Source organism: Lithobates pipiens, unplaced genomic scaffold (assembly GCF_037356315.1).
Source record: "Lithobates pipiens isolate NorthernLeopardFrog02 unplaced genomic scaffold, aLitPip1_a1.2 Scaffold_13, whole genome shotgun sequence".
NCBI lineage: Eukaryota > Metazoa > Chordata > Amphibia > Anura > Ranidae > Lithobates > Lithobates pipiens.
In genome coordinates this window covers 547773737-547799122 of record NW_027507718.1, presented here as the reverse complement: position 1 = coordinate 547799122, position 25386 = coordinate 547773737, and the positions used below count along the sequence as shown (strand labels likewise).

The 25386-nt window shown below is 46.3% G+C and overlaps 1 protein-coding gene across 2 annotated transcripts in view; it reads left to right on the top strand.

Annotated features, from left to right (window-relative positions):
- LOC143975822 (uncharacterized) overlaps positions 1-8250 on the top strand; it is a 32910-nt gene extending 24660 nt beyond the window's left edge. For both annotated transcript variants that reach the window (XM_077478380.1, XM_077478381.1), the window contains exons 7-9: positions 626-736; positions 4827-4937; positions 7162-8250. In XM_077478380.1, coding sequence (XP_077334506.1) covers positions 626-736; positions 4827-4937; positions 7162-7577 — 638 coding nt within the window. In that variant the 3' untranslated portion in view covers positions 7578-8250. The remainder of the gene's footprint in view (positions 1-625; positions 737-4826; positions 4938-7161) is intronic.
- Positions 8251-25386: the final 17136 nt, after the last annotated feature.

Below are 25386 nucleotides of genomic sequence, written 5' to 3'. Positions count from 1 at the left end.
ACACACGATCGGACTTGTCCCGGCCGACAATCCGACGGACTTTGCAACTGAGGTCCGCCGGACTTTCAAACGAATGGACTTGGCCACGCCAAAAGTCCGACGGATTCGAACGTGATGATGTAGAATAAGGAAGTTCATAGCCAGTAGCCAGTAGCTGCCCTAGCGTCGGTTTTAGTCCGTCGGACCAGCACACAGACGACCGGAATTTTTCGACCGGACTCAAGTCCGTCGGAAAAAGATTTGAAACATGTTTTATTTCTAGGTCCGCTGGACTTTGGGGAGGAAAAAGTCCGCTGGAGCCCACACGCAATCGAATTGTCCGACAGACTCTTGTTCCGCTGGAAAATTCGATCGTGTGCATGCGGCATAACCCCTAGCAACCTTACCTAAGGAACCTTAGGTTTCCACAGAACCCCGGTTGAGAAACCCTTATCTAGAGATACTGTGACCTTTGTTTTTCGCGTGGTATCTGTTCCTGTACCGTAGGTGACTCCTAGTCCTAGAGTTGCTGCTTGGATATGAAACTACTAATTAGTCCTATGAAATGTTTATTTTTTTTATTACCACTTTGCTTTTCCTTTTAGGTGTAACTTTCCCTAGTTGCTTGTTTTTATTCTTTTCTCAGGTATGAAGTTTTTCTTTGTGAAATGTGTTTGTGCCATGGCCATGCGTGTCTCCAGTGTGGTGGGAGTTCCTGCATTCTGTGTTGCTGTCTTAGTGGTCTTCAACCTATGCTGTGAGTAGAAAAGTTTCCATCGTCTCATAACTCGATATTCTAGATGTGACCGCATGAGAGATTCTGTTGGAGTTAACTGTGTACACTTAGGCCCCTTTCACACATGTCCGTATTTCATCCATCAGTTTGCGGATGAAATACAGACATACATTCATCCCTATGGGATAGCGGGTGTCTGGGGATGAACATCCGCAGACACCCGCTATTGTCCGCCTCTGCAACAGTCCGATTCTGCAGACGGAGGAAAATCCTATTTTTCTATCCGTCTGCAGAGCGGATCGGATGAGCACGGACAGACGGTCCGTGCTCATCCAATCCCCCATAGAGGAGAGCGGAGAGCTGACAGGGCGGTCCCTGCACAGTGTGCGGAGACCGCCCTGTCCACCGCCGGCTCAGCGGGGACAACGGAGCGATCCCCACTGAGCGAGCGGATCTTCACGGGGCGGATCATTACTGATCCGCCCCGTGTGAAAGGGGCCTTAGTAGTTGACTGTCAATGTCTTCTATTACTATGTGAGGTGCACACAGGACCAACTACAAACTGGTGTGCAATATGTCATTCCTCCTACCACACACTCTATACCTTTATAAGAAGTATATTTTTTGGTTACCCTGTTTCCCCGAAAATAAGACCTAGCGTGATTGTCGGTGATGGCTACAATATAAGCCCCACCCCCCCAAATAAACCCTTGTTGAAGCCCTTGTAGGTCTTATTTTCAGGGAAACAGGGTAGGGCTTATTTAGGGGTGTAGGGCTTATATTGCAGCCATCACCGACAATCACGCTAGGTCTTATTTTTGGGGAAACAGGGTAGATGAAAGCATGGGATGAACGTTAGAGGGTCTAGGCATGACCCAAATTCACCCCTAAACATTCCTCTTCCACCAGAGCCTGCCACAGAGTTAAGCAATTGTTCTTTTACCATTTTATAACTTTTTATTAATCTCAGTCACATCCAAAAAACTACAACACACAATTATCAAGAGCTTTTTACCAACACACAATATGTGAATGGGCCTTTGGGAGACAAGGCAACCACATTCTGTGTATGGTAAAAAAATCAATGTATGTCTATGGAGAGGGGTGGGGATAGACGGAGTTCAGTGGAATATCCTCCATGGATTTACTAAAACTGGAGAGTGCAAAATCTTTAATTTTTATTATTTTTGCCCTGACGTACACTTTAACTTCTAACCCACAACCTGAGGTCAACATCCAAATCCAGCCCTTAAAGTGTTAGTTCATCTTTCCTTCACTTTTCCTTACAAAACCCCCTATGCATTCTAGGATCCCCGGAACACTGAACACTACTAAGCTGCCAAGGTTAAAGGAGTGCGCAACTACACATGCATGCAGTTTGAACATGCCAGGGCAGTCACTCGGGGGACACGTCTAGCTTCCATGCTGTCCTGTGGTTAAGGCAGGGCTAGGGGCAGTTGACCCCTTTGCATTTTTGGCTGACAGGCTGCATATGGCCTACACATATGGAAGGGAAAAGGAGCAACTTTTTTACCAGCTGAGCAGTTTTATGTGGTGGGGATCCTGAAATACATGGGGGGTGTTGCGCAAATAGCAAAAGAAAGTTAAACTCTATCACCTGGGGCCAACCCCTAAATCTCCTCCTAAACCTAACTTTTAAATCTAATCCTTATCCTATAACCAACCCTTAAATATAACCCTAAAGCTAACATCTAACGCTAACCCTTAATCTAAGGCCAACACCTTAACCTTACGCATAGACCTAACTCTAACCCTTTTCCTGAGGCCAACCCCCAAGTCTAACCCTAAACCTAACTTCTAACTCTAACCATTAACCCAAGGCTAACCCCTAGATTTAACCCTAAACATAACTTCAATTCTAACCATTAACATGAGGCCAACCCCTAAGTCTAACCCTAAACCTAACTTCTAACTCTACCCATTAAGCTCAGGCCAACCAATAAGTCTAACCCTAAACCTAATTTCTAAATGCAACCCTTGTCTTATAACAACCCTTAAATATAACCCTAAAACTAATATCTAACTCTAACTCTTAATCTAAGGCCGACATCTTAACCTTAACTATAGACCTAACTCTAACCCTTTTCCTGAGGCCAACCCCTAAGTCTAACCCTAAACCTAATTTCTAACTTTATCCTTTGTCCTATAACCAACCCTTAAATATAACCCTAAAAGCTAACATCTAACGCTAACCCTTAATCTAAGACCAACACCTTAACCTTATCCATAGACCTAACTCTAAACCTTTTCCCGAGGCCAACCCCCAAATCTAACCCTAAACCATCTTCTAAAACTAACCATTAACCTGAGGGCAACCCCTAAATCTATCCCTAAACCTAACTTCTGACTCTAACCATTAATTCGAGGCCAACCCCTAGATTTAACCCTAAACACAAGTTCTAATTCTAACCATTAACCTGAGGCCAACCCCAAAGTCTAACATTAAACCTAATTTCTAAATGTAACCCTTGCCTTTTAACAACCCTTAAATATAACCCTAAAGCTAATATCTAACTCTTAATCTAAGGCCGACACCTTAACCTTACCCATAGACCTAACTCTAATCCTTTTCCTGAGGCCAACCCCCAAATCTAACCCTAAACCTGCCTTCTAACTCTAGCCATTAAGCTGAGGCCAACCAATAAGTCTAACCCTAAACCTAACTTCTAACTCTAACCATTAACCTGAGACCAACTCCTAAATCTAACCCTAACCCTAGCTTCTAACTCTAACCATTAACCCGAGGCCAACCCCTAAGTCTAACCCTAAACCTAACTTCTAACTCTAACCATTAATTAGAGGCCAACCCCTAGATTTAACCCTAAACACAACTTCTAATTCTAACCACTAACCTGAGGCCAACCCCTAAGTCTAACCCTAAACCTAATTTCTAAATGTAACCCTTGTCCTATAACCAACTCTTAAATATAACCCTAAAGCTCATATCTAAATCTAACCCTTAATCTAAGGCCAACACCTTAACCTTAACCATAGACCTAACTCTAACCCTTTTCCTGAGGCCAACCCCCAAATCTAACCCTAAACCAGACTTCTAATCTTAACCATTACCCTGAGGGCAACCCCTAAATCTATCCCTAAAAATGCCTTCTAACTCTAGACATTAAGCTGAGGCCAAACAATAAGTCTAACCCTAAACCTAACTTCTAACTCTAACCATTAATTAGAGGCCAACCCCTAGATTTAACCCTAAACACAACTTCTAATTCTAACCACTAACCTTAGGCCAACCCCTAAGTCTAACCCTAAACCTAATTTCTAAATGTAACCCTTGTCCTATAACCAACTCTTAAATATAACCCTAAAGCTAATATCTAACTCTAACCCTTAATCTAAGGCCAACACCTTAACCTTAACCATAGACCTAACTCTAACCCTTTTCCTGAGGCCAACCCCCAAATCTAACCCTAAACCAGACTTCTAATCTTAACCATTACCCCGAGGGAAACCCCTAAATATATCCCTAGCCTGCCTTCTAACTCTAGCCATTAAGTTGAGGCCAACCAATAAGTCTAACCCTAAACCTAACTTCCAACACTAACCATTAACCTGAGGCCAACTCCTAAATCTAACCCTAACTTCTAACTCTAACCATTAACACAAGGCCAACCCTTAAATCTAACCCTAAACCTAACTTCTAACTCTAACCATTAACACAAGGCCAACCCTTAAATCTAACCCTAAACCTAACTTCTAACTCTAACCATTAAACTGAGGCCAACTCCTAAATCTAACCCTAACTGCTTACTCTAACCATTACCCTGAGGCCAACCCCTACGTCTAACCCTAAACCTAACTTCTAATTATAACCATTATCCTGAGGCCAACCCTTAAGTCTAACCCTAAACCAAACTTCTTACTCTAATCATTAAAGCAGAGCTCCACCCAAAAGGGGAAGTTCCACTTTAAGTCCTCCTCCCCTCTTCCCATGTTTGGCATGTAATTTTTTTGGGGTGGGGGGGAAGCGGGTACATTGTTTCGACAGGTACTCATTTCCACTCCCTGATTACTATATTATTATGTATATACTTTGTTATTTTAGTATTTTATGATTGTCCCTGTGTGTTTTCAGATTCCTGCACCTGCCCCTGTACAGTGACGTTTGGAAGGCTTCTTTATGCTCTTGTGATGCCGATGGCCTTCCTTGGATTGTGGTTCCTCTCCTACATGTGGATCTTTTTTGGTGAGATCAAAAATCATTATTGAAAAACTCAAGTTTTGATGAAAAATACTTATTTCAACTGCTCAAGTCATTATTAATAAAAAATATTTAAACCTCTAAAGCTGCCATTAGATCGTTAAAGCTGGACTCCAGACCGATATAACGGACACAAATATATGCAGCTCTGTATTCAATGATACACCATTAAAGCGCTATCAAACCCTAAACCAAAAATGTCATATATTGCATCTTAGCAATCATTAGATGTGGTGGCTGCATTCGTTTTTCTTTTTTTTAGCCTTTTTTCCCCTCAGTTTTCACCTGGGGATCTGGACAGTGATATACCTCCTGTATTAGAGCACCTCAACTCTGGATGAAGGAGCACAGGAGGCACCTTTGGACAAAAGCATTGTCAGTCTGGGGGGGGGGGGGGTGTTAGATGGCCTAGCAGATTATTATTATTTTTTTTTCAATGCAACTGCAAGCACTGTAAGTACATGCATGTGACTTGGCATCCATCCCTGTACATCAGAGCTCAGACTAGGAGAGAGAAGCAGCACAGAGAGCCAATCATTTGTGTTGCAGTGCTCATGTGCGGACAAGAGACATGCTGATAGGAGGAGACAGAAGGGTGACAGAGAGATGAGCTCATCAGTCTGCTGCTGCTGCTTCTCTTTGCACTGTCCAGTCACAGTCTGGCTCACAGTCTGGGGGACGGACAAGAACTGTAAGTGTTACTGAACTGCTGCAGAGAAAAAAACGGGTGCCCTGCTCTGCCACACAGGGGTGTGCTTTGTGGCAGAGCTGTGGAAATTTCAGGAAAAAAAAAACAGACTGTGACCATTGGGAGTAGGAAATGCCCCAGCGTCAGTGGGGGGTAAACAGTGCCTCGGGCTTGGTGGTAAGTGGGAGTAAAACAATTATATAGTGCCTGTGGTCAGTAAGGGGGTGAATAGTGCCTTGTTGTTGGTGTCAGTGGAAGAGTGGAGGGAATGGTCCCTCATCGTTGGTGCTAGTAGGAGGAATAGTGCCCCATCGTTGGAGATAGTGGGAGGAATGGTGCCCCATCATAGGTGTCAGTGGGAGAAAAAGTGCCCCATTATAGGTATCAGTGGGAGAAAAAGTGCCCCAATATAGGTATCAGTGGGAGAAAAAGTGCCCCATTATAGGTGTCAGTGGGAGGAAAAGTGCCCCATTATAGGTGTCAGTGGGAGGAAAAGTGCCGCATGAAAGGTGTCAGTGGAGGAATAGAGTCCCATCATTGGTGACAGTTTGAGGAAAAGTGCCCCATCATTATCAGTGGGAGGAATAGTGCCCCATCATTGGTATCAGCGGGAGGAATAATGCCCCATCATTGGTGTCAGTGGGAAGAATAGTCCCCCATCATTGGTATCAGTCGAAGAAAGTATGCCCCACTGTTGGTGTCAGTGGGAGGAACAGTGCCCCATCGCTGGTGTCAGTGGGAGGAATAGTTCCCCATCATTGGTGTCAGCGGAAGTAATAGTGCCCCATTGTTGGTTTCAGTGGGAGGAATAGTGCCCCATAGTTGGTGTCAGTGGAAGAAAGTATACCCCACTGTTGTTGTCAGTGGAAGGAATAGTGCCCCATCGCTAATGTCAGTGGGAGGAAGTATGTCCCACTGGTGTCAGTGGAAGGAATAGTGCCCCATCATTGGCGTCAGTGAGAGAAATAGTGCCCCATTGTTGGTGTCAGTGGAAGGAATAGTGCCCCATCGTTGGTGTCAGTGGAAGGAATAGTGCCCCATCATTGGTGTCAGTGAGAGAAATAGTACCCCCTTGTTGGTGTCAGTGGGAGGAATAGTGCCCCATTGTTGGTGTCAGTGGGAGGAATAGTGCCCCATCATTGGTGTCAGTGAGAGAAATAGTACCCCCTTGTTGGTGTCAGTGGGAGGAATAGTGCCCCATCCTTGGTGTCAGTGGGAGGAATAGTGCCCCATCGTTGGTTTCAGTGGAAGGAATAGTGCCCCATCATTGGTGTCAGTGAGAGAAATAGTACCCCCTTGTTGGTGTCAGTGGGAGGAATAGTGCCCCATCATTAGTGTCAGTTGGAGGAAATATGCTCCACTGTTGGTGTCCTACACAAACCAAAACTAAAAATAAGATCTGTCTTTCCATACACTTTTAGGTGTCTTCTCACACACATCTGTGTTATTAGTTTAGCCCTTGACTTGAGGCTTGGAACGAAGTTAGTAAAATAATCTCTAATCTCATGTTTCTACTTACAGACCTAAAGAAAAAAGTCAAGGCTCGAGGAATGCAACAAAGCCAACCTGAAGATGTCAAAACTCAACTACAAAACGGGTTTATCAGCCCTAATGGTGGCAAAGGACACCCAGAGGGCAACAGCAACCCTGGATGTGAGGAGCACCCGCCTGAAGTGCTTGTAGACATTCCAAATGGCGATCAGGAAAATCCAGAGCAAGAAGCGAGCCGTGAGAACCCAACTGAGGAATTCCCGGAGGACCAGTTGATACCTGAGCCTGAGGACAGGGGGTCCCTCGAGATCCCACGTGAGGGTAACTTTGGAGCAGCTCCAAACCATGAGGATCCTGATGACAGCGAGGACACAGAGGGACAATGCTTACTGACTGTAGCAACCACGGTGGTGGCCTTGGACAAGGATCGAGTAGCGAATGGTTAAGGAACATTGAGAGCTTTTCTTTTTTTTCAGGTCAATTTTAAGTGGAAACTTTCTGAACCTTCACCGGGTAACGTACCAGTTCTGGACTCGTGCATGGACACCAGAGGAGGATGACCCTGGTGAAGAAGAGTAGAAACCGGAAGAGCAAATACTGTTATGTGTGATGAATTGATGTACAATCCGTTACGTATGAACCCCGAACCTATATACCGAGACATTTAGGGACTTTTAGGAAGCCTAGACTTGGTAAGGTCACGTATATGTCCATCCCTATGGGACTTTAGGTGAAATCATGACCCGGTAAGGTATATTATACTGAAACCGCGGCTATTGTGGTTGGAAGGCGCAAAGCAAAAGAGAAATGGGACTCCAGACTTGTGTTGCGTTTTCGGTAACAGTACTTTCACCAATGGTGTCTAGTAGTCATTATGAGTTTAGGGGCTGATGTTGTATTGATGTTGTATCGTGTGTGTGTGTATATATACAGTGCCTTGCAAAAGTATTTGCCCCCCTTGAACTTTTCAACCTTTTGCCACATTTCAGGCTTCAAACATAAAGATATAAAATTTAAATTTTTTGTGAAGAATCACCAACAAGTGGGACACAATTGTGAAGTGGAACGAAATCTATTGGATATTTGAAACTTTTTTAGCAAATAAAAAACTGAAAAGTGGTGCGTGCAAAATTATTCGGCCCCTTTACTTTCAGTGCAGCAAACTCACTCCAGAAGTTCAGCGAGGATCTCTGAATGATCCAATGTTGTCCTAAATGACTGATGGTGATAAATAGAATCCACCTGTGTGTAATCAAGTCTCTGTATAAATGCACCTGCTCTGTGATAGTCTCAGGGTTCTGTTGAAAGCGCAGAGAGCATCATGAAGACCAAGGAACACACCAGGCAGGTCCGTAATACAGTTGTGGAGAAGTTTAAAGCCGGATTTGGATACAAAAAGATTTCCCAAGCTTTAAACATCCCAAGGAGCACTGTGCAAGCGATCATTTTGAAATGGAAGGAGTATCAGACCACTGCAAATCTACCAAGACCTGGCCGTCCCTCTAAACTTTCAGCTCAGACAAGGAGAAGACTGATCAGAGATGCAGCCAAGAGGCCCATGATCACTCTGGATGAACTGCAGAGAACTACAGCTGAGGTGGGAGAGTCTGTCCATAGGACAACAATCAGTCGTACACTGCACAAATCTGCCTTTTATGGAAGAGGGGCAAGAAGAAAGCCATTTCTCAAAGATATCCATAAAAAGTCTCGTCTAAAGTTTGCCACAAGCCACCTGGGAGACACACCAAACATGTGGAAGAAGGTGCTCTGGTCACATGAAACCAAAATCCAACTTTTTGCCCACAATGCAAAACGATATGTTTGGCGTAAAAGCAACACAGCTCATCACCCTCAACACACCATCCCCACTGTCACACATGGTGGTGGCAGCATCATGGTTTGGGCCTGCTTTTCTTCAGCAGGGACAGGGAAGATGGTTAAAATTGAGGGGAAGATGGATGCAGCCAAATACAGGACCATTCTGGATGAAAACCTGTTGGAGTCTGCAAAATACCTGAAACTGGGACGGAGATTTATCTTCCAACAAGACAATGATCCCAAACATACAGCAAAATCTGGAATGTCACTGTGCCAGAGCTCAAACAAATGGGAGATCCTAGTCTTGTCATGTGTAGCCATATATATTTCTTTATATATCGTAGACATTGTGTGCTTCCCCCCCCCCCCCCCCGAAGAATCAAGCATGTGTTCCACTGCTGACACCCCTAGATTCACTCGGGATGGGAATTGAGACCGGAAGGCGTGCCGCAGCTGCAGAAATCTGAAAAACATATGATTCGGCAGGTCTCTATCGTGTTTTAGAGCGTCAAAGGAAAGTAGTTGCCCCTGAGACACTATGTCCCCCAGTGATGTAACTCCATGCCTGGCCCAGACAATTGGATCAGGGATGGACTGAAAATGGGGCAGACGGGGGGTTCCCCCAAAGGGGGGTCCTTGGGGCCCACACCCCTGGGCCCACCAGCTGTCTGTTGACCAATTCCCATACCTTAAGCCCCTGTACACACGGTCGGAGATTTCCACAACCAAATCCGTTGGATTTTGCCCGTCGGATCTTGTCCGAAACTGTTGCATACACGCGGTCGGACAAAGTTGGTGAAAAATCCGATCTTTCAGAACGCGATGACGTAATTTCATTACGATGGGACTACATTCAGGCTAGTAGCCAATAGCTTTGATGTAGGAATTTGATCTGAGCATGCGTGGCACTTGGTCCGATCAAAATTCTGTACACATGATCGGAGTATGTCCGATCGGCCCAGTTGTTCAGGAAATATTTCCAACATGTTGGAAAATTGGGTCCGACGGATATTCCGACGGAATCAGTCCGATGCATACCACACACAGTCGGATTATCCAACGACACGGTCCGATAGGACACATTCCGACGGATTCTCCGACCGTGTGTACAAGGGCTAAGAGTCGTGCACATCGGAAGAGTTATCCCGGGGTTGGATCGGGGTCCCCTATGGATTAAGTTCCTTAATTCCGCATAAGAGCCCAACAACGCCGCCTCCAACGAGGATGCAGGGTTGGCTGGGCCCTCAGAAAGCCACCATTTAATACTCACTAGGACTGCCGCCCTGTAATACTTCAAGAAACAGGGTAACGCCAGACCTCCGCGCACAAGGGGTAGTTGGAGGGTTGTTCTAGCTATTCTAGGGGGTTTACCATTCCAAACAAAGGATGAGATAATGCCGTCTAATTGCTTAAAGAATCTAACTGGGATATGGACTGGGGTCTGGCGGAAGAGGTAGGTAAACTTAGGGAGAACCGACATTTTGATTAAATTGACCCGTCCCACAGGTGAAAGCGGCAGGGATCTCCACACATTACACTTCTGGGCTAGCTGGGTGACCACTGGACTCAGGTTAAGAGTAATAAACTGTTTCAGGTCTCGGTGTATTTCCACACCCAGATACCTAAATTGAGAAACCCTCTGCAGTTGCCCATCCACCTGAGGATTGCCAGCACCATCATGTAGTGGAAATAAAGTCGATTTCGCCCAATTTATTCGTATGCCCGAGAACTGTTCAAACTTGTCGATAATCGACAATGCTGCTGTTAGAGAGGCTCCGTCATCTCTGAGATACAATAAGGTATCATCAGCATATAACGAAACCTTTACCTGCAAAGGGCCCCTGACCATGCCCCGAACCTCAGGGGAGGAACGGAGCAGACCCGTCATAGGTTCAATTGCCAGCGCAAAAAGCCCCGGGGACAGGGGGCACCCCTGCCTGGTTCCCCTGTGGATGGGGAAAAAGCGGGGAGATGACCGTGCCCGTGCGCACCCTAGCTGTGGGGGCCTTGTACACTGCCCTGACCCAGGAGACAAAGACCGGACCAAATCCAAATTTACGGAGGACTTCCCAGAGATAGTCCCACTCCACGGAGTCGAAGGCCTTCTCCGCGTCTAGGGAGGCCACTACCTCCTCCCCGCCCTCTGCATCCCCCGAGGCGAAGACAGTGTAGAGCCTGCGTATATTAATGTCTGTCCCCTTCCCTGGCATAAAGCCTGACTGGTCCTCATGGATTAGGGTAAGTATAACATCATTCAGTCGCCTGCCAAGGATTTTGGTCAGCACTTTTGCGTCCGAGTTGAGCAGGGAAATAGGTCGGTATGACGAGCACAGCTCGGGGTCCTTCCCAGGTTTAGGGATCACCACTATAATGGCTTGTGCCATAGATGGAGGGAGATCCTCCTCCTGGAGGGTCGCGGTAAGCATGTCGTGCATTCTAACAGTCACCTCTTCCAGATAGTGTTTATAGGATTCCGGGGGTATCCCATCCTCCCCAGGGGTCTTCCCCGACTGCATGGACCCCAGTGCTAGTCGGACCTCCTCTAGTGTGATCGGGGAGTCTAAGCTGTCTCTGGCCTCAGAGGGGAGGGCAGGGAGCGTCACCCCCTCCAAAAAAGCACCCAGCTCCTCAGGTGAGTACCTTGCCCTAGACGAGTAGAGGGTGGAGTAAAACTCCGCAAAACAAGCGTTAATGGCCAGGGGATCCGTCACTACTGTCCCAGCACCATTCTGGATTCGGGGTATAGTGGAGATTGGGGCCTGCTCCCTAGAGATCCAGGCCAACAGCCTCCCCGTCTTTTCGCCCTGTTCAAAAATCCTCTGCGTCTGTGCCAGGTGACGTTTGCTTGTCTTAGCCACCCTAAGCAGCACCACCTCCCGGTAAGCTACTTTCATATCTTGTGCCGTGAGCGGGTTGGCCGTGAGGGTGAATCGGGTTTCAAGGTCTTGGGCCCTGGCTTCTGCCTCCTCTACCGTGATCCTATCATTCCTGCGCTCCTGGCCAATGGAAGAAAGGTAACATCCTCTCATGTAGGCCTTAAAAGTATCCCAGACTATCCCCCTCGCAGCCGTGCCGGCGTTGGAGGCCCAAAATCCCCGTATTTCTCCGCCCACCTCAATGGCTATAGTGGGGTTCTCAATCCAGTACCTTGACAGTCGCCAAAGTCTATCTCGTTGGGGGGTAGAGGTCTGCAGCGTACACAATAGTGGGGAGTGGTCAGAGATGCCCCAATGGAGCAACTCTATTCCAAGAACCCTGGAGAGCATGGGGGCACTAGCGTAAACAAGGTCAATACGGGAGAGGGTGTTGTGGGAGGAGGAATGGCACGTAAACCTGCGATCTGACGGGTGTTTCCACCTCCAGACATCCTCCAACCCAAACACCCGGGCCCAGCGAGAAAGTGGCGAGTCCGTAGCCTGGTCAGGCGATAACCTATCTAGTGAAGGATTGGGAGGGATATTAAAGTCCCCTGTTAGAACTACATTGTCAGTATGGAACTGGGCGATCAGGGCAGTCAATTTGTGTAGCAGAGACAGGTTCGCCGGAGGTGGCATATAGAGACCCACCAGCACCATCTCTATCATATCTATTCTGGCGTGCACCAGCACATATCTCCCGCCCTGATCTGTAACAATATCAAGTGGCTCAAAATTAAGGGACTTATGGACCAGGATGCTAACCCCTCGGGCATATCCAGAATACGTGGCATGATAGTGGTATCCCACCCAGGGCCTTTTCAATCCCATAATCCTTCCCCCTATTAGATGCGTCTCCTGAAGAATACAAACATGCGGTGCATATTTTTTCATGTAATCGAAAACAAGAGAGCGTTTAATCTTTTGGTTAAGCCCCCTGACATTCCAGGAGAGGATCTTCAACGGAGCCATAACCCGGAAGGGCAGGGGGGACCAACGGAGATGACCGCCTGACCAGGGTCAAGGCACGAATATCTCATATCAAATAATGCAATGACATACACAGTACATTTGTTGTAATAGAGCTGTCCGCAGTAAAAAAAACATATAAGCATGTAACAAAAAACCAACTAAAAAAAAACAGAACTCCCCTCCCATCCCACCCCACACCCCAGAAAAACAGCCCCGGGGGGGTTTGAGAACCCAAACCAAACTTAATTGAACTAATTTAAAGGAGAAATCTCCTGTGGGGGCGGTGTGTACCAACCAGCACACCTAGGACAGAGTCTTCTGCGTTAGAGTAGACAGACTCCAGCGCAGCCGCTTCCTGGAGGCAAAACATGTCAAAGGGGAACAAACAAGGGTATAGGTGACACCTCAGACTGAAGTACAGTGTTCGCTTGGATTGTTCCAAGGGCCCATTCTTTGTTGCAACACTTCCAGCAGGGAAGAGACAAAAATTAGAAAAATAAAAAAATAAGGGAATAAGACAAAACAAGGGGGGGGGGGGAGAAAAAGGTGCAGCCCTGGGAGCCAGGGCTATCAGAGTGTCCAGGTCCGGCATCCCCGGTATATCATGTCCATGTCCAGAGGTATCCTTACAAATGGGGCAGTACACCCCTCAGGCACAAACTCAGGGGGAAGTGAGGCCAGAAGGCCAGCAGGATAATAACATGGACCCCCTCCCCTGCGGAGCAACAGTGCATAAGCAATAACTCCATGTCGTCCCCTCGCCCCCTGCACAAAACAATTGATGGGAAGGGGGGGAAGGCAGTCTAACCGGATCTCCAAGTTCAGAGATGGAGGGTCCAAATTGGGGGGGGGGGGGGGGGACAGGTGTGCAAAGCCGGTGATGCGCGTGGACCTCAGTCAGGGATTCTCCATCCAGGATCAGCCTTGCCGGGGAAGGGAATCAATCCATCTGGAGGCCTTACTCGGGGAGGTAAAGAAACGGACGGATTCACCATCAATCACTCTGAGTTTCGCGGGGAACATCATGTTGTACTTGAGACCTTTGGTGAGCAGCTGGGCCTTGACTTGGTCGAATGTCCTGCGTTGCCTTTGCGTCTCCATTGAATAGTCAGGAAAGAGCATTCGTTTGACGTTTTCAAAGCGCAGTTCGCCCACCTTTCTCGCCTCCCGAAGAACCAGGTCTCTGTCTCTCAAGTTCAGAAGGCGGAAAATAAATGTGTGCGGCGGGGCTCCTGGCGGGCCTCGAACAGATGGCATTCTACGTGCCCGCTCCACTACAAAGTGAGGGGAGAACACAGCCAGCGGGAGGAGTGTGCGCAGCAAATGTTCAGTAAAAGCCTCAGTATCTCGGCCCTCCGCACCTTCTGGCAGGCCCACCAACCGTAAATTATTCCTCCTGTTCCTGTTCTCCTGGTCCTCCACCCTGGATTCCAGCGCCTTCATTTTCACCTGTAGTGTGCGGAGGGAGGCATCATGGTCCCGGACTACATCTTCCGCGTCCCCTATCCTCTACTCCGCCTCCGTGAGCTGCTCCCGGGGTTTATCCATGTCACGCCGGATAAGCCCCATGTCAAGCTATATCTGTTCTATCTTAGGGGTTAAGGTAGTTTGGCGGCCCGTAATCGCCTGCATGAGAGCCTGGAATTGTTCAGCTCCCAGCGGCGGCGTGTCAGCTTGGTCCGTCTGAATCGCCATGTTGGTGTGGGCCTTCCCGCGTGCAGCGCGGGTCTGTAGCGGGGTTCCCGGCGGGGGTTCCCGGTGTTGTGTGTTTCTTCCGATGGGAACCGGAGCTGCCCCTGCGCATACCCGGTCCTCACCGCTGATTCACCGGCCTAACAGGATGGATATATGTCCCCAATTGCCGCATAAATAGCCTGCCAGGTGCGGAGCTCTCTTCCAACACGTCCTAGCTGGTTGCCATCTTGGCCACACCCCCCATAAGGCATTATATTTACTGTATGTAATAATAGCACATTCAGGTTAGGAATTCTTTTTTATTCTTTTATCTCCATATTTACATGACGGACCAGCTGCTCAGCAAAAGTGAGAGCGGTAAGAGTTGGAGGAAACAATAACACTGCTGACCGACCGCGGTCGCGTTTAATTCCGATGGTTTAAAATGGTTTAAAATGTGGTTTGACCTCCGTCCGTCGCCTTATTTCATTGTACAACAAGGAAGACGCAACAGTGCATTAATATGTAAGGCCTAGTTTACAGGAAGCGGGTGAGGGGTCCATGAAAGCAGGTGGTTGAGCGTCCGTTAATCTAACGTGGTGGCCGGAAGGAGGCTGAACAAATTGCCACAAATTACTCCCACCGTGAATGGGCCACAGACGCTCTGTAACCACCCTGCGCCATGCTGGTGTGGGCTTATTAGGGTTAAAACAAGTGGCATAGAGGTGAGAGAATGCCATAATAACGTCATAAGGAATACTTTTTGGTTGTATTTCTCTAATGATGTCAGGAACATACACTATATAACCAAAAGTATTGGGACGCCTGCCTTTACACGCAAATGAGCTTTAATGGCATCCCAGTCTTAGTCCGTAGGGTTCAATATTGAGTTGGCTCCACCCTTTGCAGATATAACAGCTTCCACCAAATGATTTGGACCAGTGCACAAAGCAAGATCCATAAAGACATGGATAAGCGAGTTTGGGGTGGAGGAACTTGACTGGCCTGCACAGAGTCCTGACCTCAACCCAATAGAACACCTTTGGGATATTGCAAGCCAGGCCTTCTCGTCCAATATCCGCGCCTGCCCTCACAAAGGCGCTTCTGGAAGAATGGTGAAACCTTCCCATAGACGCACTCCTAAACATTGTAGATAGCCTTCCCAGAAGAGTTGAAGCTGTTATAGCTGCAAAGGGCGGGGCCAACTCAATATTGAACTCTACGGACTAAGACTGGGATTCCATTAAAGTTTATGTGTGTTTAAAGGAAGGCGTCCCAATACTTTTGGTAATATAGTGTATGTCGAGGACAGAGATCCACTCTTAAGTTTTTTTATTTTTATTTGCGTTATGTATTTTGTTCACTAAACCTCATATTTTTTTTTTCACTTTCTTACCTTATTTAAAGAGAAATTCCAATCAAGTTACAAAGCAAATAGAATTATATCAAGTTTTGGATTTATTTTAATTTTTTTAAATCTTTTCGTTTTTGGATTCTTTAACCACTTCCCGTACCTTAGGCAATTTATAAACAGCCTTAAAGTGGGTGTAAACCCTTACAAACCACTTTGACCTACAGGTAAGCCTAGATTAAGACTTACCTGTAGGTCCAAGAAATATCTCCTAAACCTACACGGTTTAGGAGATATTTGCCAAAAGACAGGTGCCGCTGTTAACGGCGATATGCTGCGAGTGGCGGCTCCCGTTCGCATGCGCGGGAGTGATGTCATCGCGGCTCCGACGAATGACAGCGCCAGAGCAGCGAGACCCACCGAGAAGATGGAGGCTCCGTACACAAGGGGACAGCGGTGACTTCACTGGCTCCTGTGTCAGGTAAGTGACACATAATGGACTACTATGCGATGCGATGCGATGCGATGCGATGCATAGTAGCCCATTATGCTTTACCTTTGCAGGGAATCAAAGAGGAAGTAACACCCATCAGGGTTTACTTCCTCTTTAAGCTTCGTACACATGGAACAGATTGTTGGCCAACAAAACCGTGGAATTTTGTCTGAAGGGGTGTTGGCCCAAACTTGTCTTGAATACACACGGCCACACAATTGTTGGCCAACAATTCCGAACGTAGTGAGGTACTGTGTGGTTTTTCAGCTCTTTAGCGCCACCCTTTGGGCTCCTTCTGCTAATTTCGTGTTAGTAGACGTTTGGTGAGTGTTGATTTGCGCTTTTCATTTCTCGCTTTTCAGTTGGTTTCTAAACGAGCCGTCCGTCAACCAGACATGTAGCGGAATCGCAGGAGATAACGTGTAATATTTATTATTGGCCTTGGAGTTATTGCTTTGACATTATTTTTTGGTTGAATAATAATGATTTGATTTGGTATATTTTCTATATTTTTATAGAATGAATTTTTTTAGGTTAAGTTCTATTGGCAGATATCATGTCAAATTTTATTTTTTTTATTTTTTTTAATTCACAATAAAAAAATTGTGTAGAATAATACTTGGCTGTGTGTTTTACTTCAAATGACAGTTTTGGGAGTCGGCAGTTACATTTAAAAAGATACAATGTAAAAATAACAAGGGACACCAACATAATTGTATCTTTGATACAATATACAATTATACAATGTATCAAAGATACAATACAGGATCTACAGGATAATGGTGTTGTGGTAATTTGCCCAAATAAAAAAACAAAACATAATAATATTATTCTTGATATCACTAGAAAAAAAAAAAAATCCTTTGAAAATTCATTTGCAGCAACTCCATGAGTATCACCAGCAGAGCAGCGTCATTATTATCCCATTATATAGAAGAAGAGAATTGTGCGCTGCATTTTCCACGCTTCAGAATTTGCCGCGTCACCAATGTTAATTCTCCATTACGATCGCGACTTTACAAGACCGATCGCCTCCGGCTCATTCCTTGCTTCCGAGCACGCGCCTATTTCATTTGCCTGGTGATCACAGGGAGACATACGTGGCGAATTGCCAACTAATGAGTAAACAAAGAAAGATTAACAAATAAATATTGAAGAAAACAAAAAAAAAGCAAAAATCAAATGAAATAGGCGATTTTTTTTTCCCCCTCTGATATTATCGTGCGATACGGGTGCCCCCCCCCGCTGGCAGTGCTTAACTCATTCTTCCAAGTTGCATGGTGGAACATTTTGCATGGTAGGTGTCACTCATAACTGTTGCCCATCTGTCCCCTACGGTTATCAACTATCCATGTTTTTATTGCTATGCTATTTTCAGTTTTTATTTTATTTTTTTTTTCAATTTTTTGTAATAAGACAAAATTATGACTGTACATACCCTTATTAACCACTTGCCGACCAGCGCACGACGATGTACGTCGACAGAATGGCACGGGCAGGCAAATGGGCGTACGTATACGTCCCTTTAAATTTGCCGCCTTGCCATCGGGAGCGCGCCGCCGGCAGGGCGCGCTCCCGCGCTGGTCGGGACCTCCGTGAGTCCGGTCGCGGGACCCGCGGACTCGATCGCCGCGGGCATACCCGCGATCGTCTCACGGAGTGGCCGAATGAAGAAATGCCGTTGTAAACAGCATTTCTCCATTCTGCCTAGCAACTAGTGACGCTGATCTCTGCTCCATGTGATTGGAGCAGAGATCAGTGTTCACTAAATGAAAGCCCAACCCCCCTACAGTTAGTAACACACCCCTAGGAACACTTAACCCCTACACTGCCACCCACTGGTTAACCCCTTCACTGCCAGTGTCATTTACACAGGAATCCACTGCATTTATATAGCGGTGATTACTGTATAAATGACAATGGTCCCAAAAATGTGTCAAAAATGTCCGATGGGTCCCCCACAATGTCGCAGTCACAATAAAAAACGCTGATCGCCGCCATTACTAGTAAAAAAAAAATAATAAAAAATTATTAATAAAAATGCTATAAAACTATCCCCTATTTTGTAAACGCTATAACTTTTGCGCAAACCAATCAATAATGGCTTATTGCGATTTTTTTTACCAAAAATATGTAGAAGAATACGTATCGGCCTAAACTGAGGGAAAAAAATGTTTTTTTATATATTTTTGGGGGATATTTATTATAAAAGTAAAAAATAATGCGTTTTTTTCAAAATTGTCGCTCTATTTTTGTTTATAGCCACATCGCACGACCGCGCAATTGTCAGTTAAAGCGACGCAGTGCCGAATCGCAAAAAGTGGTCTGGTCTTTGACCAGCAAAATGGTCCCGTCTGAAAGTTAACCACTTAAGTCCCGGACCAAGCCCCTTTTTGCGATTCGGCACTGCTTCGCTTTAACTGACAATTGCGCGGTCGTGCGACGTGGCTCCCAAACAAAATTGGCGCCCTTTTTTTCCCCCCCACAAATAGAGCTTTCTTTTGGTGGTATTTGATCACCTCTGCGGTTTAAACAAAAATAGAGCGACAATTTTGAAAAAAATTCTATATTTTTTACGTTTTGCTATAATAAATACCCCCAAAAAATAGATAAAAAAACATTTTTCCCTCAGTTTAGGCCGATACGTATTCTTCTACATATTTTTGGTTAAAAAAAACAGCACTTAACGATTATTGATTGGTTTGCGCAAAAGTTATAGCGTTTACAAAATAGGGGATAGTTTTATAGCATTTTTATTAATATTTTTATTTTACTAGTAATGGTGGCGATCAGCGATTTTTATTGTGACTGCGACATTGTGGGGGACCCATCGGACACATCGGACACATTTTTGGGACCATTGTCATTTATACAGCAATCAGTGCTATTTAAATGCGCTGATTCCTGTGTTAATGACACTGGCGGTGAAGGAGTTAACCACTAGGGGGCAGTGTAGGGGTTAAGTGTGACGTTATGTGTTTTTTTTTTTTATTGTAGGGGGTGTGGCCTGGCATGTGACATCACTGATCGTCTTTCCCTATATCAGGGAACAGACGATCAGTGACAGCCACAGTAGGAAGCATGAGGAGAGGTTTGTTTTCACAGACCTCTCCTCGTTCTTCAGCTCTGTGATCCGATCGCGGGACACCAGCGGCAATCGGGTCCGCTGGTGCCGCGGCCACGGTCACAGAGCTCAGAACCGGGTTGGGAGCGGGCGGGCGGTGGCGCGCTCCCGATCCATGGCTGGGCACTTAAAGAGCAACGTACAGGTACATGCTTGTGCCCAGCCGTGCCATTCTGCCAACGTACATCGGCGTGAGGCGGTCCTTAAGTGGTTAAATACCCCTGACGAAGGTGCTTGAACCAGAAACGCGTCGGATATCGGAGACCACACTGTACCGGAGAGTAACAACAATCTTTTTGTCATGCATATCATGTAACCTATCATGTTTTTTTGTCTTTTCTTTTATTTTTACTTTTTTTTTCTATAATGTTTGCTATGTGTTTTTAAACACACGATCGTCTTAATGATCGAACGATTTTGTGTATACACAATAAACATTTTTTCTAATTTATCTCTGTGTGGTTGTTGCCCACAAAGTCCCAACGAAGGGGGATTTTCTTTTCTTTTCTGCCCTGTACACACGGTCGGACTTCCCGACGGAAAAATGTGCGATCGGATCCTGTTGTCGGAAAATCCGATCGTGTGTGGGCTCCATCGGGAATTTCCGACACACAAGGTTTGAGAGCCGGATCTAAAATTTTCCAACAACAAAATCCGATCGTTTAAATTCCAATCGTGTGTAGACAATTCCGACGGACAAAGTGCCACGCGTGCTCAGAATAAATTACGAGACTAAAGCTAATGGCTACTGGCTCGTTTATAGTCCCGTCGTACGTGTTCCACGTCACCGCGTTCTGAACGATCGGATTTTCCGACAACTTTGTGTGACCGTGTGTGTGCGCAAGACAAGTTTGGGTCAAAATCCGTCAGAAAAAACCTGACGGATTTTGTCGTCGGAATGTCTGACCCGTGTGTACGGGGCATTATTGTTATACAAACAAATCCCTTTTTTTGTTAGCCCGTTTTTTTGCCCTTTTTTTGCCCCCACACACACTCCACGTTCACGTAGCTGTAAACAGCGATCGCACCACACACACACATGTGAGATAACACTGACAGCGCCAGAGCGAGAGCAATAATTCTAGCTCCAGACCTCCTGTGTAACTCTAAACTGGTAACCCGCAAGGGCTTTGAAAGGGCTGCCTATCGAGATTTTTAGGTACCGTAGTTTGGCACCATTCCACGGGTGTGCGCAATTTTAAAACGTGACATGTTGGATATCTACGTACTCCGTGTAACATCATCTTTTATATTTTACCTAACAATCTGGTATTGTATTGTATTGTTTTTTATATATTAAAATTCATTAAAGTGTATTTTTTTTCCCCAAAAAATTGTGTTTAAAAAAACTGTGCAAAATAAAAATATGCAACACCCGCCATTTTATTCTCAAGGGCCTCTGCTTATATAATGTTTGTGGCTTCGAAGTAGTTTTCTAGCAAAGAAAAAACAAAAACAAAAAAAAAAAAAGAAGCAGATTGTTACATGTAGGAAAGAAATCCCAGAATTGGGCCGGACTGAAAGTGGTGGAATGTCTTGTTGTGGAGCACAGGGGCAGTTGGTCTCAGTGGGGTATGTGGGAGTCTGGAGACTGGCCAAGCTGGAAAGGTGTTCCAAGATAACAGGAATGGATATCTCCTGTAATAAATATGTCTTATTACTGTTAAGTGAATTATTAAATATGTATGATGTTTATGCCTGGGAGGGATTGAGTTTAACCACATGCCGACCAGCAGCCGCAGTTGTACTGCAGCAGAATGGCACGGCTGGGCGAAAATGTAATGTCACTTCTCCCTGTGGTCACTAGGGGCGCGTGCGTGCGCCCCCCCCCCCCCCCCCAATGCAAGTGCCTGGTGGTCATGATCACCGCCAGGCATCCCGCAATCGCCGCTGACACACGGAGAACCGGGATTTGTGTGTGTAAACACACTGTTTCTGGTTCTCTGAGGGAAAACCAGACAGATCATCTGTTCATACAGAGTGAGTCAGGTCAGTGCGTGTCAGGTAGGTCAGTGTATGTCTATGTATGTATGTATGTATGTATGTCAGGTAGGTCAGTGTATGTCAGGTAGGTAGGTCAATGTATGTCAGGTAGGTCAGTGTATGTAGGTCAGTGTATGTAGGTCAGTGTATATCAGTGTATGTAGGTCAGGTAGGTCAGTGTATGTCAGGTAGGTAGGTCAGTGTATGTCAGGTAGGTAGGTCAGTGTATGTACCGTATTTTTCGGACTATAAGGCGCACCGGATTATAAGGCGCAATAGCAACGACCGGCTGATAAAATGGATATTTCCATATATATAAGGCGCATCGGACTATAAGGCGCACGGTCGATTTTGTGAGAAAATTTAGGCTTTTACGTGCGCCTTATAGTCCGAAGGTTTACGTCAAGAGACCGGGTGGCTTTTTCCACGAATCTCCATCCCTATTGATCTGTGACTCCATGCGCGCCCATCTGACAGATACTGTTAACAAAGAACTCCAGCGATGTCAACAGGTCATATATAAGGCGCACCGGATTATAAGGCGCACGGTCGTTTTTGGGAGAAAATTTAGGCTTTTACGTGCGCCTTATAGTCCGAAAAATACGGTAGGTCAAGTAAGTCAGTGTATGTCAGGTAGGTCAGTGTATGTCAATGTATGTATGTCAGGCAGGTCAGTGTATGTCAGGTAGGCAGGTCAGTGTATGTCAGGTAGGTAGGTCAGTGTATGTCAATGTATGTATGTATGTATGTATTTCAGGTAGGTCAGTGTATGTAGGTCAGGGTAGGTCAGTGTATGTCAGTGTATGTATGTCAGGTAGGTCAGTGTATGCCAGGTAGGTCAGTGTATGTATGTCAGGTAGGTCAGGTAGGTCAGTGTAGGTCAGTGTATGTCTATGTATGTATATCAGGTAGGTCAGTGTATGTATGTCAATGTATGTACCTCAGGTAGGTCAGTGTATGTCAATTGATGTATGTCAGGTAGGTCAGTGTATGTCAGGTAGGTAGGTCAGTGTATGTATGTCAGGTAGGTCAGTGTATGTCAATGTATGTATGTCAGGTAGGTCAGTGTATGTCAATGTGTGTATGTCAGTGTATGTAGGTCAGGTAGGTCAGTGTATGTCAATGGATGTATGTCAGGTAGGTCAGTGTATGTCAATGGATGTATGTCAGGTAGGTCAGTGTATGTAGGTCAGGTAGGCCAGTGTATGTATGTCAGGTAGGTCAGTGTATGTCAATGTGTGTATGTCAGTGTATGTAGGTCAGGTAGGTCAGTGTATGTCAATGTATGTATGTCAGGTAGGTCAGTGTATGTCAGGTAGGTAGGTCCAGAGGCGGCTCTCTAATTAGGCAAATAAGGCGGTCGCCTAAGGCCTCGCACTCACAGGGGCCTCCTGACAGCCTAATTGAAGAGCCGCCTCTTCTGACAACAATGCCGCTGCGGCATTAGGCTCAGACCGGCAATGGTTTAACATTGCCTGTGAGATAGAGAGCACAGACACCAGCACTGAGATAGAGAGCACTGACACCAGCACCGAGAGTACTGACACCAGCACTTTAAAGCTCTTAATATATGTAATTTATACAGTTCATTTTTTTATCGCTTGAATTATTTTTCTTATTATGGGCAGGAGTGGGGCCTCATGTCTAGGTTTTGCCTAAGGCCTCAAAAAGCCTAGAGCCGCCTCTGGGTAGGTCAGTGTATGTCAGGTAGGTCAGTGTATGTAGGTCAGTGTATGTATGTCAGGTAGGTCAGTGTAGGTCAGTGTATGTCTATGTATGTATATCAGGTAGGTCAGTGTATGTGTATGTCAATGTATGTACCTCAGGCAGGTCAGGTAGGTCAGTGTATGTCAATGGATGTATGTCAGGCAGGTCAGTGTATGTCAGGCAGGTCAATGTATTAGTAGGTAGGTCAGTGTATGTCAATATGTATGTCAGGTAGGTCAGTGTATGTAGGTCAGGGCAGGTCAGTGTATGTCAATGTATGTCTGTCAGGTAGGTAGGTCAGTATGTCAGGCGGGTGAGTTTAGTGGTCAGCATTGATGGGCACTGGTAAGCCAGGCAGCAACCAGCAAGTGAACTTACCCCCCCACCACATAGCCAAAAAAAAACGCACCACTATGCACGCCCCCGCCACACTCCCCCCGCCCCACCCCTGCTGGCCTTGGACTTCGGGCTGAAGTCGCTGGTCTTTTTGCCCCTTAGCAGCTCCCCTGCTTGCAGCATTCATGATGGACTGAAGAGGTGATGGACTATGTAGAGGGAAGCCAATGAGGAGGGAGTTGTAGTAGGTGAGGTGAGAGGTGAGCAGGGAGTGAGTTAGGAGCTTTGTTGTGTCATTGGTTAGAAAGGGGCGTATTTTATAGATGTTGCGGAGGTTGAGGCGCCAAGATTTGGACATTGATTGCCTGCCACCTGTCCGGGAGTTTCCGGGTTTTGAGTCACGTGTCCGGGTTTCAGTCCCCCTGAACACATTATTCAGACATGAATGTAGCCTGGAACAGGGCCTGACAGTAGGGTGAGGGGGGCACTATGAGCTCAGTCTGCATTACTATTCTCTTTGGAGCGCCCCAAAGGTGTGCGAGGTCCCTTACCCTGTAGTGTACGCTATAAAAATGGAATCGCCGTGTGCCGCTAAAGTGATCAGGTTTGGCTTAAAGAATAAGTGGCAACCCCAATTGGACGTGGGGCTGAAAGGAGAGTTCAGAGTCCAGGACTACACCTAGGACCTTGGCATGTGGGCAGAGGCATAACTAGAACCCTCAGGGCCCCAATACAAGAAAGCATGGCGGGCCCCCCTGACCCCCGGACAGGGCTCTTTTCTCTGAGCCCGGTGGCGGAACACCAGGGCCCGGTCACAAGTGGGTGGCTGCTCCTAATCTCCCTCCGCAGGCATTCAGTGGCTGCAGGAGGAAAATGGAGAGATGGGTTCCTCTATGTCGGTGTTTCACAATCTTTTTCCAGTCAGGGCACCCCTGAAGTTTACCCCTAGAGGAATGGGGCTGCACTGCAACCCCCGCTGCAACTGTGTGCATTGCATGCAGTGGCAGCATAGTGATGATGCATTTAAGGGGTTAAAACAGGTGGTCAGTGGGCAACATATTGCCTCTCTACCAGCTGTCAAATGCCTCTGAAAAGCGATCTGAGCATGGATCGCTTTTCGGAGGAATAGCATTTTTTTTTGCTGGTACAATGAATGCGGGAAAAAATAAATTAGGGGGGGGTCAGGATTAAAAGCACATACATAAAATGTGCATACATACATGTAAACACACACACACACACACACACACACATATATATATATATATAAACACACATACACATAATACACACACAAATATGTGCATTTATATATATAAGCACGCACATATAAACCAGTGGCGCCTGGTGCTCAAAATTTTTAGGGGGGTGCAAGCAAACTGAAAAATTCAAAAAAAATAAAATCAATTGCAGCCACTGTGCCATCAAATGTCGCCACTGTGCCCATCAAATGCTGCCAGTGTGCCCATCAAATGTTGCCACTGTGCCCATCAAATGCTGCCACTGTGCCCATCAAATGTAACCACTGTGTCCATCAAGCGCTGCCACTGTGCCCATCAAGCGCTGCCACTGTGCCCATTGAAGTCTGCCACTGTGCCACCAAAAGCCGCCAATGTGTCCATCTAATGTTGCCACTGTGCCAATCAAAGGCTGCCGCTGTGCCATCAAATGCTGCCAGTGTGCCCATCAAGCACTGCCACTGTGCCCATCAAACGCTGCCACTGTGCCCATCAAACCCTGCCACTGTGCCATCAAAAGCTGCCACTGTGCCCATCAAAGTCTGCCACTGTGCCATCAAAAGCCGCCACTGTGCCCATTAAATGCTGCCACTGTGCCCATCAAGCTCTGCCACTGTGCCATCAAATGCTGCCACTGTGCCCAT